Source organism: Rhamphochromis longiceps, linkage group LG12 (genome assembly GCF_057381845.1).
Source record: "Rhamphochromis longiceps isolate RC_006_pf linkage group LG12, R_longiceps_female_GT1.1, whole genome shotgun sequence".
NCBI classification, from domain to species: Eukaryota; Metazoa; Chordata; class Actinopteri; order Cichliformes; family Cichlidae; genus Rhamphochromis; species Rhamphochromis longiceps.
Window position 1 is genome coordinate 29,953,177 of NC_140568.1, and position 14,100 is coordinate 29,967,276.

At 39.3% G+C, this 14,100-nt stretch overlaps 1 protein-coding gene across 1 annotated transcript; it reads left to right on the plus strand.

Moving 5' to 3' along the window:
* The first annotated feature begins 1,553 nt into the window (after positions 1–1,553).
* LOC146657563 (uncharacterized) lies at positions 1,554–10,567 on the plus strand. The gene is made up of 14 exons (XM_085426783.1): positions 1,554–3,050; positions 4,310–4,445; positions 4,662–4,759; positions 5,170–5,213; positions 5,398–5,545; positions 5,848–6,008; positions 6,362–6,516; positions 7,180–7,257; positions 8,014–8,080; positions 8,226–8,345; positions 8,483–8,577; positions 8,789–8,905; positions 9,070–9,177; positions 10,234–10,567. Exons 1-14 carry the CDS (start codon positions 1,598–1,600, stop codon positions 10,328–10,330), a joined length of 2,877 nt encoding a protein of 958 aa, XP_085282909.1. The 5' UTR covers positions 1,554–1,597; the 3' UTR covers positions 10,331–10,567.
* Positions 10,568–14,100: the final 3,533 nt, after the last annotated feature.

Below are 14,100 nucleotides of genomic sequence, written 5' to 3' on the forward strand. Positions count from 1 at the left end.
GGCAAAAATAGCCAAACCATGTAATTCTTAGAGTGGATGTTGGAGAGCAACACTTGTTTCTTATTTCTTCTATCTTCATCTAAAGTTCTCCAGGCTTTTTGAGTTTTTTTTATTTGGTTTGGGGTTTTTTGACATTGGCCGCTTTTTCAGTAAACCAGGGTTGTGTGATAATGCAGTCTGATAGTATAATTTGCACCAACAAGGTATTTCCCAACAAGCTATTAGCCGAAAACCTGGCATATTTTTGATTGATGCACGGTGTCTCTGCCCAAAAAAACAAACAAAAAAAAAAACCCAGGAAACTGGACAAGCAGAGGACAAAAGAAGAAACTGCAGGCTTAAAAAACTAGCTGCAGAAAATGAACAGTATCTGAAAGTTGTGTCTGTAAGAAATAGGAAAAAGCAAAAGATCTGAGAGATGTATTTTTCCCTTAGTTGATCCAGCTGCTGTTCACCAAAGCCTGATTGGAAACAGTCTCAGTGAAAGGTTGGATGATGTGAAGACTCCAGCGACACTTGAAGTATTAGGGAACAACTTTATTAGGTGACCAATGCGCTTCGGCTTGTGGCCTTCATCAGGGTCATTGCAAAATATCAAACAGTTTGCGTTTAAATAAAAAAAAGGAAACAGAAAAACTCCAAGTGGACCAATCACACATTCACAAACAAGTGGAGGGTTGGTTATCAAGAAGCCATTTGTAAAAAGAGTAAACGGGCAAAAGGCTGAGGTACACCAAATGACACTAGAACTGGACTGAAAATCAGTGGAACAAGTCTAATGGAGAAACAAATCTAAATTTTTGGTAGCACAATGCTGTAGTTAGCACTTTCACCTCAGAGCAAGAATATCCTGAGTTTGAATTCTCCAGCCTTTCTTTGTGAAGTCTACGTATCGTCTCCAGGTGCTCCGGCCTGCCCCTGGCTGTTAGATTAAATGATGATTCCACACTGACCACAAGTATAAATGTGGATTTTATCTCTCTCTTGATAGATTGGAAACCTGTCCAGGGTGTATCCTTCCTCTGCCCCATGAAAGCTGGCATAGACGCCCACCCAGCTGCTACCCTGAACTAGATAGGTAGAAGGAAATGGATGGAATCCAGATTTGACATTCATGGTTGAAACTGTTGTCAGTATGTATGACAGAGGTCAGAAAACATGCACAACAGTGAGTATCTACAGCCATCAGTAAAACATGGTGGAGGCTATTTAATGGTTTAGGAGTGCATTTCAAGCAGTTGTATTAACAATGTCTTCTTAACTGATGAAACTGTGAATGCCGAAAAGTGCCATCAAATTTTGATACACTTTGTAAAACTTTCTGAAAAGCATTTGATTGGAAACAACTTCATTCTTCAACATGACCCCCATTGAACATGATCTCCCATTGTCCTAGCAAAATATAAAGAAATGAGGGATGACTTTTTCAGCGTATTGTATGTTGATGTGTTCAATATGTTCTGCACAGTGTGTGCATTAAACATTTGTTTTGCTTCTAATAAACAGGACTGTTCTGCCATTAATGTAAATAACTTGATCGTTTACAGAGAACATATTAAGGTGTACACAGGAAGGCGAAATACTAAAGCATGCAATAATGGATGCAACTGGAGAAGAGACGTCTTTTCAAATGCCAGATCTAAATACTACAACAAAAGGTGCTGTGTCTGAACTCCTGGAGGATGTTGGGAACTGTAGGCAGAGTATCAACCAGGAGCTGAGCCTTCATCTTCTCAGTGACTCTCTCTTCAGCGAGCAGCAGAAGCTCAGGCATGTGTTGGACTGGGCTAACAGATATCTCTGCAGTGGTTCAGTGATTTGCCATCAACTCTGCAGAGCTGACAGTTTGATAAACAATATGAAAAACAAAGGAAGCAAGAAAATCTCACCCAAACATTCATCTGGATCTAAATATCATCATCCAGTTTCCTTTGATGCCGGTGCTCGTGAGGCATATGGGGGAGGATCAAGTATGAAAACAACTTGTCAGTCCAGATCTTTAAATGATCTAACCAGCTCCTGTAGCTATAAGTTTTCATATGACCTCCACAGTCCAGTCTCCTTTTCCCCAGGGACACAGGAGGAAAATTGGCCTGATACTGAAACTGAAAATATAAAAAGCACAGAGCAACAACATGCCACCAATAAACACATTTCTAGCCAAGACTACCGCAGAACAAACAGATTTCACATGTCTAATCAAAGGGACCACACATTCACATCTGATGCTGCAACACACTTGATCAAAGAGTCCACATCATCTGGGAGGAATGCCATTTGTAAAAAGAGCTCCGCGTACAGTGAAGTGAATATCTTAAAACCGCTAGATGAAAGCAACAATTTCAGTGGCATGACTTCTAAAAGAGCTGGAGCTAAAAGAGAGGTGTCAGAAAGTCAAAAGGTACGGAGCAAAGAGGACAAGTGGATGGAAGAAAATGAGAAGGAGAAAATACAAGATGACAGGAATGAGGGAAATTATAGAAAAGAACAGGAATCCAGTTCAGATCACACACATAGTCAAATAAGCCTCGCTGAGCCAGAGATGATACCTGAGCAGACGGCAAAAACAGCTAATTCCCATGTTATCCATCCCTTGAAATCGTCATTAAACTTGAGTGTGTATGAGCAGTACCAGCTATGTGTGGCTCAGCTAAATCACCTCAGAATAAGCCAGCATTTCAAGCCTGAGTCACCTGTGAAAGAGGGGACGACATCTGGAGAAATGGGCGATTATGTTAAAGCTCCAGCTTGTCCGGGGTCTTGCTTTGAACTGAACTCTTACATCACAAATCCTGAGATTAAAAAACAGGTTAACAACACAGGAAGCAAAAGAGCCACCGCAGCAGAAAGCGCAGAGGAGAGGAGCTCACATGGCACCAAGAAAACTCCTAGCGAATATAGAAGTGCAAAATCTTGCAGCAATTTGACTGTGAAGCAAACACCTACAGCTTTTATGAAGGAAACTGCAGAAGAGAGAGCCTCGAATGATGAGAACAAGCCAGGTGATGTGTACTGTGTGGAGAAGGATGCTGCTCCTGTTTCTAACCCAGGTATGGAAATCGTTATATATGTTGTATGCAATCAGTCGACGTGTGTTGATGGTCTGGGGGTGTTTGGACCCTGAGTTTAGAGTTTATGGACCTTGTATTTTGGCCTTTAGTTTGTTTATTATTTTCCTTTTAATCTTCTTTTATTTTCTCAGTATTTTGAGTCTTTAGTTCTTTGTTCCAGTTACAGCTTGAACTTTAATGAATCATTTCTTTAGTGTTTTCCTCTGTTTTCCATCTGTCTTTCCTACATGTCAAGCTTACTACTGAGTTTTCTTGTTTTATTTATCCTTACTAATTTAGTGTTTTACTTTGGTAGTTAACTTTGGTTTCCATTCATATGGAGTCCTCTTGTCATGATGTTTGAGTCTTGTTACTCAGTTCCTATAACCCTTTAAAAGACAAGATATAGTTGGAAAATTTGGATTTTCCAGTGAATCCACATCAAAATTACAGAATTTAAAAAGAATATTAAAAAATTGTATTAGTTCAATATTTCAAGCTATAGTCAATTAGATGAAAAATCTAATAAATAACAGTCCAGTTAGCACAGTGGTGTGGTGGCAAGAAGGTCCTGGGTTTGAATCCACCAGCTAACTGGAGCATTTCTGTGTGGAGTCTCTCCTGGCATGTTCTCTCCTTGTTCTCTGGCTTTCGCCCACGGCCCAATTATGTGCAGGTTAGGCTAATTACTGACTCTAAACTGGCCCTAGATGTGAACATGAGTGTGAATGACTGTCTCTGGCAACCTGTCCAGAGTGTACCTCATCATCCCTCACCCTATGACAGCTGGAAAGGGCTCCAGTCAAACCAAGACCATCCAAATCCATCCATCTGTAGAAGAAGACAGATGGATGGGTGTTTCTTTAAAATGCTATAGTTTAAATTGTTTCAAAAGATTAAAAATGTGGCATTGCTAATTATTACTATCAAGGTGTCAAGATGCTTTCACTTTGTCATGAAATGAACCCTTAGGTTATGAGATAAACAGGACAGAAAAAAAGATGATCAAGTTTTACATTTGGACATTAACGTTTGGCTTTTCATTCCTTTTTTGTTTCTTATCAAAAACTAAATTTCCTCACTTCTATCCTTGGAAGAACAAATCAGCCTGTCATGGAGTTATTTATAACTCATAAGTGCTCTACAGCAAGGTGCCAAGGGCTTTTTACAAATAAATACTGTAATTCAAGGAATGCTGAGATGAAAAGGTTTAAGCAGTTTGCTAATATGTATTTCCCCCCTCTTGTGTCTGTGGTTAGGTTTGCTTCAAAACAGGATTAGACATCATCCAGACAGTACAGACCATCAGAGGATTCTCAAAGATCCAAAAAATAGAGCTGGAGATAGAGCTCGCTGGATCCTCACTGATAATTCACTGGGAGAAAGATTTCCAAGGTTAGCTAATTTAGTGTGTGGAGAGTTGTTTATAACCTTTGAACAAGTTTATACTAGAAAAACTTGTTAAGTTTCCCCAGACGTCTACGCTCTCCTGATGTACACTTTTCTCTTCTTATCTAAGGGCATATGAACCAAATTTTAATTTTAATAGCCAAATAATTTTGTCTAGTGTGTGATGATGAGAAGTTGAATTTCACCCTTTGTCTCCTGCAGACATCAACAAGCAATCAAGTACACAAAGAAACTGAATCTGATCCCGCGACCTGTACAGACACACACTCTTCATCATGATGACTCTGGACTTACATCATGTGAGTGTAAGCTTGACATCAAAATTACAGACAAAACTGCAAAAAGATGATAAAGTGCTATAAAAAACAGAAGATCAAAGGAAAGCTCAGTCACCAACATCTCACATGACAAATTTGCTCCAACTGTTGAAACTTATGTATAATTCATTTCACTCTTTATCAGACATTCTGGTTAACAAGCCAATATAATGTTTACTTATGCGTTTCACTTTTTAACCAAGTAAATGCTCAGAATTAGCGCTGTTTTTACATCAGAATATAATGTGTAACTTTGTCTGTGAAGGTTCTCAGTCATCCAGGTCATCGTAGTCAAAGGAGCTTGGAAAGAAAAGCGTCTGGACTTAAAGAAGTCCAGACGCTTTTCTTTCCAAGCTCCTTTGACAATGTGTAACTTTCATTCACACTTACAGACTCTGCCACGGATGTCACTATGGACAATACCTTTGAATACCAGGTAGGAAATCTTTACTACATGCGCACATAGTTTTAGCCTTTTTTTTAAACAGTTTTTTAAACCCAAGTCTATCTGGTGTTTTAATGTAATAATCTTAACATTGGTTGTAACATTTCACAGTGTCTTGTTAAAACAATCCCTCTACTTTCTGTTTTGCATGTTGTGGTGTCGTTACACCTGCTAGTCAGCAGGCGTCCCCGTAAGAGACCGCTGGTTGTGTTTGCCTGATGAGGTGTGGCTGTTCATCCTGTCTCTGCTGCCTCATAGGGATTTATCCATAGTGGTGCAGGTCTGCCACCGCCTGCATGCACTGGCATCTGATCACTCACTGTGTGAGTGAACCTGTAGTTTGGTAAACACTTCAGCTAGATTTTAGTATCATTCTGCTAAAATTCAGATCGAACACAGGACAGATGTCAGAGGGATTTTCTAAACTTTTCCAAGTAGCAGCACATGGTACGTTCTCATGATGTAAGAGCTTCCAGCTGGTGTGTGCTCTACTGCTCCCTGAACAAACATACACATGATTACACTGACCTGCACAGTCATGCATAGAAACTACAGTTCAGAGTTTTGAATGAACAAAAAAGCTGCTTACATTAAACAAAAGTTTATGTTTTACTCCTCCTTCAAGGGAAAAATCTAAGGCTTGAAAACTCGGCTTTAACTGACCAGTGGTTGCTGTGTGTGGGCAGACGTTGTCCTCGAAGTTTGTTTCTGTATAGCTGCAGTGGCCTCTCTGTCTGCTCCAGTGGGCTGCAGATGTTTTTCTCACTGTGTAGGAATTCGCTTAAGGTAAAAAAAAAAAAAATCCAATAACAAGAAAAGTAATACAAAAATATGATTCAATAGAGTAAATAACTAAATGATAATCATGCAGAGGTGGCATGAAGGATTGGAAGTTCTGCTGAAAGGCTGTGAAAATAACTTAGAGTTGTGTCTGACTGTTATGTAAAAAAAATCACATTCATTATCTATTTTTTGTGCTGCCACTTTTTTATTAAACCCAAACTCTGAATGCATCTTCCATCACTGGTCACAAGTCTCATAGATGTAAAGTGTGTAAAATGTGATATTTTGCGGCTTACATCAGTACTTTGTGACAGCAGTGCAAATATCGTGAATATAAAGTCATGCGATCATTTCAGGAACTCAAGGTCACAAGTTGTACTGGTCCTGGTCTCCATGGTGATCAAATTTTGTCAGTGATTAGTCAGTGCTGTGATCACGTGACTAGTGTGGATGTAAGCTGGAGTGGAGCAACAGACACAGGAGTGAAGGCTCTGATGGATTACAGAAAAGGGTCAGTAAACACACACATATGTTTGTTTTCACGGCTTACTGAGTAACCATGACCTAATTATAACCATAACCTAAATACAAAATTTTAAGCATGCCTTCAAATTCATGAAATCCGGGATTTAGTCCCCACATTGACTGTTGGTCCCCATGAATACAGTGAGAGGCCAATTTATGGTCCTCATGAAGACATTTAAACAAGTACACACACAACTCCCACTAACTGCCTTGACCTAACCTCTAAACCTCTAACAAAGTAAAAACCTTCACTCCAAAAAATGTCATCATTTTAAATGATGAAGGGATGATTTTTGTGCTGATCACAGGTTGTGTATAATTGACTTCTTGTCATTTTTATCTTAGTGAAGTGAAAAATATGTTTTACATGTTGAATTGTTTACTGTGCTCAGAGTAAGAAGGGCATGTTGTATGGTGAAAATATTATATCTTCATATTTGTGGGTCTGTCCATCTATGCACCCATCCACAACTGGTAGATGTTCGCACTTCCATGAGTTTGGTTTTGCCTGAGTTTTATTACTGTTAAGTTTCCCTTCCCACTGATGCCAAGTGTTTGTTGAAATCAGTCCATCCAGTTTCTTAACCTCTGTTATAATACCAGATAAAGAATCTGACATGGGCGGATAACTTTGTTTCTTCTTCTATAGCCTAAAATCTGTTGTCCTGAATGGCTGTCAAGTCACTGATGCCCCACTGAAAGAACTTGTCCTGAAACACAAAGACAGGTCAGAATCCTTCCCTATTAACACATTTACTGCTAATGGTGGTGTAACTCATGCTACACTGTAGGCTTAGGTGGGGGTTAGAAAGTGTCCCATAATGCACGTGCATGTTTGTCTCTGGATAAACTGTCTTTGTAAATATCGTGCATGAAGGGTTTTTTGGGGGGATGTCTTCAAGTGGTTGTCAGATGAGTTTTAGTTTAGTCAAGTTGAAATATGAATTACACTTCAGACATGAAATACAGTCTCTCTGTCAGACAGAGAATTTCAGGGCACTGTTAAATTTGCACTTCTTCTATTGAGATATTGCAGGAATTAAATGTCTTTGCACTGACAGAAAGGGGATTTTCATCGGTCCAGCCCACTTAAGATCACAGTGGGCTGTTGTGGCCACTGGTATAAAAGGCCTTGAAACCTCTGACTTAACTGAATTAATAACTGGAGGAGTTGTGAGAATTGCATCAAAGAGAAAAATTATAATGTTATTCTGATAACGGCTTGTAGTGGCTGACACCTCACATTCTCAAGTCTAAGCCTCGAAAGACGCTGCTCTTATGTTTCAGATAATCCTTAGTTAATCCTCGCAATCCTTATTTTAAACTTAGTTTGAATTCCTGGACACCGAATGGTTTTATTATTTGAAATAAATACCACTTCGTCTCGTGAAGAATGAGATGTGATTATCAGAAGGACATTAAATAACCACCACATCAAGATTGTCATGTTGTTGTTTTTGGTGTTTACAACATTGTCTTTTAGCCTGCGCAGGTTGGAGGTGTTTGGCTGTCAGTTCCTTACTTCATCCTGGCTACAGACAGTATATGAGGTGCTAAATTTTGATATAACAGTTAAAAACACATACTATTAATATAAAAAAAAACTATGATGCTCTGCAGAGCTTCATTTACTAAACATGATTTAGCATGTGAAAAAGTAAGTCCTTGTACATTTCTGCATGTCTTCATATCCAGATGTGCTCCGGCCTTCAGCATCTAAACATCGGACGAGTGCCAAAAATCACCGTAAACAGCCTCACTGGGTTGACAGCACGGCTCAAAAGCCTCATTTCACTGAATCTCACAGGACTACAGGTGGATAGTTTTCTGTGACTCAATCTGAATCTACACATTGAATGTTTATGGAGTTGCAGCTCTGTCTTTAATAGTGCTCTAAACGTAGTCCCTGCCGCTAACAGGTCACTCATGCCATAGTTGATACTTTGCTCCAGAACTGCATTGAACTTCAGAGTCTGTCCTTCAGTTCCTGTCCTGGAGTCACTGACCTGACACTGCATAGCATCAGCAAATATTCACCTTGTATCAGGTATCCACACATATGCAAAGGGAAGCAAAGTGCACATAATTAATAAGAACCAAGCGTTGCCAGCGGTGTTCTTATCAATAGAAACCGGCCAGAGGAACTGTATAAAAATATGTTTTACTTTAGAAAATAAAAAGTTAAATTCATATTTTCATACTTGACATAACAATTAACATCTATGATATCCATGTGGGTTTTTGTTTGTGTGAGTTAGAGCTGTTGATGTGAGTGGCTGTAAAGCAGTAACAGATGCAGGTGTTCAGTCTTTGGCTCTGGGCTGCACAAGACTTCAGCAGCTGGATCTCAGCTCCACCAGCACCGGAAACAGAGGGTACAAAGCACGTCTCACCACATGTGATCAATGTGCTAGTGTCAGTGACGAACAAGTGAACCCTCACCTGTGTGTGTGTGTGTGTGTGTGTGTGTGTGTGTGTGTGTGTGTGTGTGTGTGTGTGTGTGTGTGTGTGTGTGTTGTGCATGCATGATGTGACCCAGGGTTTCTCTGCTAGCAAATTACTGCAACAGACATCTTCATACCATCAAACTCAGTTTCTGCCACATCACCGTAAAGAAAATACTGAAGCTTTGCCAACATTGCAAGAGGTAAAAACACACATTCAAAGATGTTTCTTTATTCTCTGCACAAAATGCAGAGTCACTGTGTACTGCCATTAATTCCACTGAGCAGAATGAACACAAGGACGTATCAATACAGTGTTTCAGAAGGTTGCAGTAGCTGCTCTTCACACGCTTTCAAACTCAATTTCTATTCATTTCTCTACATATTTAAATGTCAAAGGTTTTCCACTGTTGCAGTTCTAAATGTAGCACACACGAACACATTAGGTTCACCCCCCATGACCTTTTACAGGATAAAATTATAATTAGCTCATATATAAATGATGTTTATTAATGATGGGCAGTGTGTGTAGAATAAGGCTGTAACACAATCAAATGTGTAAAAAAAAGTACTTTCTGGATGGACTGTAGTTTATCTAGTAGCATCTGGTGAAGCTGTGTCACACGAAAAGGAGAATCGGGGATGTAGCGGGGAGACTGGGACAACTTAAATAGTGAACCTTTTATAAAATGTCCTAATAATATGTGCAGAAGGATATCAGCTGAGCCATCAAATATTGAGGACAGGCACTGAGGTCAGCTGATGTCACAGGACTGTGGGCTCCATTTAATGGGTCTGCCTGAGTTGACACTCTGCTCATTATGTTGTATCTGTCTCCTAAATTCAATTGAACAATCTTTTAGAAGTTCATACGAGTGTAAAACCATATATGAGTGCCACACTAAACAAATTACATGCTGAGACATGATTATGCAGTGTGAAACTCTGTGATGTTTTCGTAGCATATGACAGTTACGAAAGTTGCAAAAAAAAAGACTTTCCTTCCATCTTATCATGAGCACACTGTAACTGACCATGAAAATAAAGCATGTCAGCACTGCAGTAATTAATGCAATGATGATCTAATTGGTGGAAATTATTCGAAAATATGAAAGTCAGCTGCTAGTGATCTAATAAGTGAGTGACATGGCAGAATAAAGGAGCAATCTATACCCAAATCAAATGTCTTTCTGTAGTTACAAAATATGAAAAATGCATGCTGGCACCTATGATCTGGTTCCATGTTTGTCTCCTTTTAGGCTGAAGGTGCTTCATCTCTATGGCTGTGCACATCTACCCACTGAACACGAGATCAAAGAAGTGAACAGCACCGTTAATGTTTCCCCTTTGTCCTGACCCTGACAGTTATATCGCCACGAAATATTTATTGAACAAATCAAAGAGGGAAATGTTGATTTAGCCAAGTATGTAGCATTATTAGTTTTATTTTTCTATGCTATTACATGAGCAACAGGCTAAATGAGGTCTGCCATGGTCTGAGGGACTATTTTCAAGGATGACTAAAAAGCATTTAATACCGGTATATGTGCTTGACTGCATGCGTTTAAAGATTGTTATCAGATGTGCAGAAATCTGAAGGGTGTATCGTCTAAGCATTAAATATTTTCTGTCATTATATAACTTTGCGGGAATTTTTTAAAAGGCTGCTTGTTTTTCTACTTTTAACTCAGGTTAATGTTGTTAGGTAAAAACCCATCTCATCGTATTTTACAACTTAAAATTTAAAAAAACAAACAAAAAACTGCTTTTGTTTGTATGTGCCGCTGACTTTGTAGTGGTGTAGTGGGTTACTGCTACTTAGAGCAAAACTGTGAGCTTGTTTTTTTCATCTGAATTGAGTCAAATAAACTAAAAATAAACTAAAAACAGAAGCTAAGAATACTAAGATTTAATAAACTGTTTATAAAACATGAAATGGGGGCAATGGGTTTAATAATATGTCTGATTATATTTTACATTAAAATGTAAAGATTACAGTCTGGCTACAAAGGCATGATATTGTACATGGAATTAGCAAAAATAAAAGATGCAGGAGTACTTTCAAATTTCTATAATTTGCATTCCTGTGTAGCATTGCTGGTATCATCATAGCAGGACTAGCAGTGTGTTTTGCACTAGTATGACTCCAGGTTTAAAGAGCCTTCCAATAAAAGCTCCAATGAGTACTAATAATCAAAGATAGGAAACATAATTCATATGCTGTGAATGGCCAACTATGTTACAAAGTCAAAGGAGGAACCACATCAGCAGTGGCACTTTAATAAGACAATACCGAGGGTTTACTTTTAACTTGTTTGAGGGCAAAACACAAAAAAGTGCTGTTTTTATGCAGTTGCTGGTTTTGCAGATTTTGGCCACACTGTTAGGATTCTTGCTTGATGCTGTTTGGTTTAACAGCATTTGCAACACCACATTTTATGGTCCTAAAATAGTTTATTATCAGTATTATCAGTCGCGTCTCTTCTTTCTGAGAAGACTGAGAAAGGCCCGGCTTCCACCACCGATCCTGACCACCTTCTATAGAGGAACTATTGAGAGCATCCTGAGCGGCTGCATCACTGTCTGGTTTGGGAGCTGTGCCATATCAGACCGCAAGACCCTACAGCGGATAGTGGGAACAGCAGAGAAGATCATCGGGGTCTCTCTACCCTCTATTGAGGACATCTACACCACACGCTGCATTCGCAAAGCCACCAGCATTGTGGCTGATCGGACACACCCCTCTCACACACTCTTTACACTCCTGCCATCTGGAAAAAGGTACCGAAGCATTCGGGCACGCACATCCAGACTGTGCAACAGCTTTTTTCCACAAGCCATCCGTCTCCTCAGCAAAAAGGGACTGACTGATAAACACGCACACACACACATACACTAACATTATCACTCAGCTTAACTCAAATACCTCAAAACATTGAGACTGGACTGACTAACCAACACAAAGCGCAAACACACTGACCTACACCACCAAACCATCGCACACACCAACCTGTAAATGCTCTTTTGCACAATATTATTACTAGATATATTATATATTTTTTTTTTTTGCACTAACTTGTCTTGTAGCACCTTGGTTCCTGGAGGAACGTTGTTTCGCCTCACTGTGTATTTTTAAACTGTATATGGTTGAAGTGACAATAAAGTTGAACTTGAACTTGAACTTGAACTATTGCATGCCTATAAAAAAGAAAGAGAGACGGGAGGGGGAGGATATAAAAGAAACATATCAGAAGGAGTGAGTCTATTCCTGGAGCTGCACTCCGTCTCCTTCCAACAATGGGGTTTAACCTTACGACTGGCTATCAACTATCAAATGGAAATCCAGCTCTGAATTTAATTTCACTTTACCTAACAGCTAAACTCCTGTAGGCTCTGCCTGTTTTTCTAGTACTTTTTTTCGCTCTTTTTATTATCTGCAAATACTCGCTTTCAAATCTAAAAGCCAGATTGCTGCAGAAATTAAAAACAAAACTATGGCAGCAGCAAAGAAAAAGAGTGAGGAGGAACAAAAGCGCCTGAGCTCTCTCTTTCATGCCTACGATGTGGATAATTCTGGGCGGATTGAAAAAAATGAATTCAACACCATTTGCCAAGAACTCCACGTCTCGTCCCAGGAAGCAGAAGGCATTTTCAATCGCCTGGATGTCGACAAGGATGGCACGGTGACCTTAGAGGAGTTCCTTAGTGGCTTCAAAGAACAGCACCAGGAGGAAGAAGATGATGCTGAAGAAGACACAGACTCCTCAGCTTGGGATAAAAAAGAGCAGGTCCTGTCCAGGTGAGAGGTGAAAAGGCCTGAGTGCTCTGAGTGTAGCTAACAGCAACTTGTCATAGCAAAATGTGTAAAATATGCCTGCATGGGGCGGTCTTCTTTAATGGTAGAGTAGGATTTATGAAAGGTTTGAATCCAACTATTCTTGTGGGTACAGATCGTGTAGTTTAGGATAACAGAAACTGATACTTTGACCTGACAGGAAGCTGAATATGAAGATAAATTAGATGACAATTTATTTATGAAAATGTGGACCAAGCATTGCTGACATGTCCTTAAACAGGAAGCATAACCAATAATCTGGTTCATTAACCTGATTTTTACTGAAGAACAAAGTGTGATGTACTAATCTAGATTTTTTGTGTGTTAAACAAAATTTAACAATATCACAGCTGTCACATTTTGTAAGATATGCGATTGAGGTATCTGGTTTGCAGAGCAGTCTGTAAAATCAGGTCAGTGGGCATCCAGCTGGAGGATTGCTGCTTAACCTGCCATAGGCAGTAAAAACTGAACAATGTGCTTGGTGACTTCATTGTATTCCACGTACTGCACGCAAATTTTAGCTTTTTTGTCAATGGATCCTAATGTTTTTCACACAAGGAAACCATCCTTAGATAACAAGAGTAGGTTGGGCTGTGTTACCATGGCAGAGCAGGAAAATCAGGCAAATGTGCCAGTGTGCCAAAAAGTGATGAAGATGATGAACAAATAAAGTAATTTTGATGTAGAAACAGCATTTCAATCACAAGGTAGAAGGTGCAATTACTTTTTAGCAATCTGAAAGCTACATGTGAGGTTTCTTTAACCTGTTGTAAATGATTACTTTATAAGACAAGGACGTCAGGCTCATTATGATACCTGTTAGTGTAACATTAGAGTATTTTAGTATGTTTTTGTTCATTTTTGTGTATTTTCCCATATAAACTGCAGTGGAAATGGGAAATTGCAGCAATGAGAATACTTACAAAGACTAGAGAGAACATATTTCTTCCATGTTGGTGTGTGTTCATTAATTCCATGTTAAATCCAGAATTTAATTTAAAATCCTTCCCATCTCATGCAAAATCTTAAAATATTAGGAGCCATCTCATCTTAAAGACCTCATAGTACCATATCAACCAGGTAGAGCACTTCGCTCTCAGACTGCTGGTTTACCTGTGGATCCTTGGATATTTCAAAGTAGAAGCAGGGAGGCAGGGTGTTGAGCTTCCAGGCCCCTCTTCTGTGGAACCAGCTCCCAGTTTGGATTCGGGAGACAGACACCCTCTCTGCTTTTAAGATTCGGCTTAAAACATTCCTATTTGATAAAGCACATAGTTATGGTTAGATC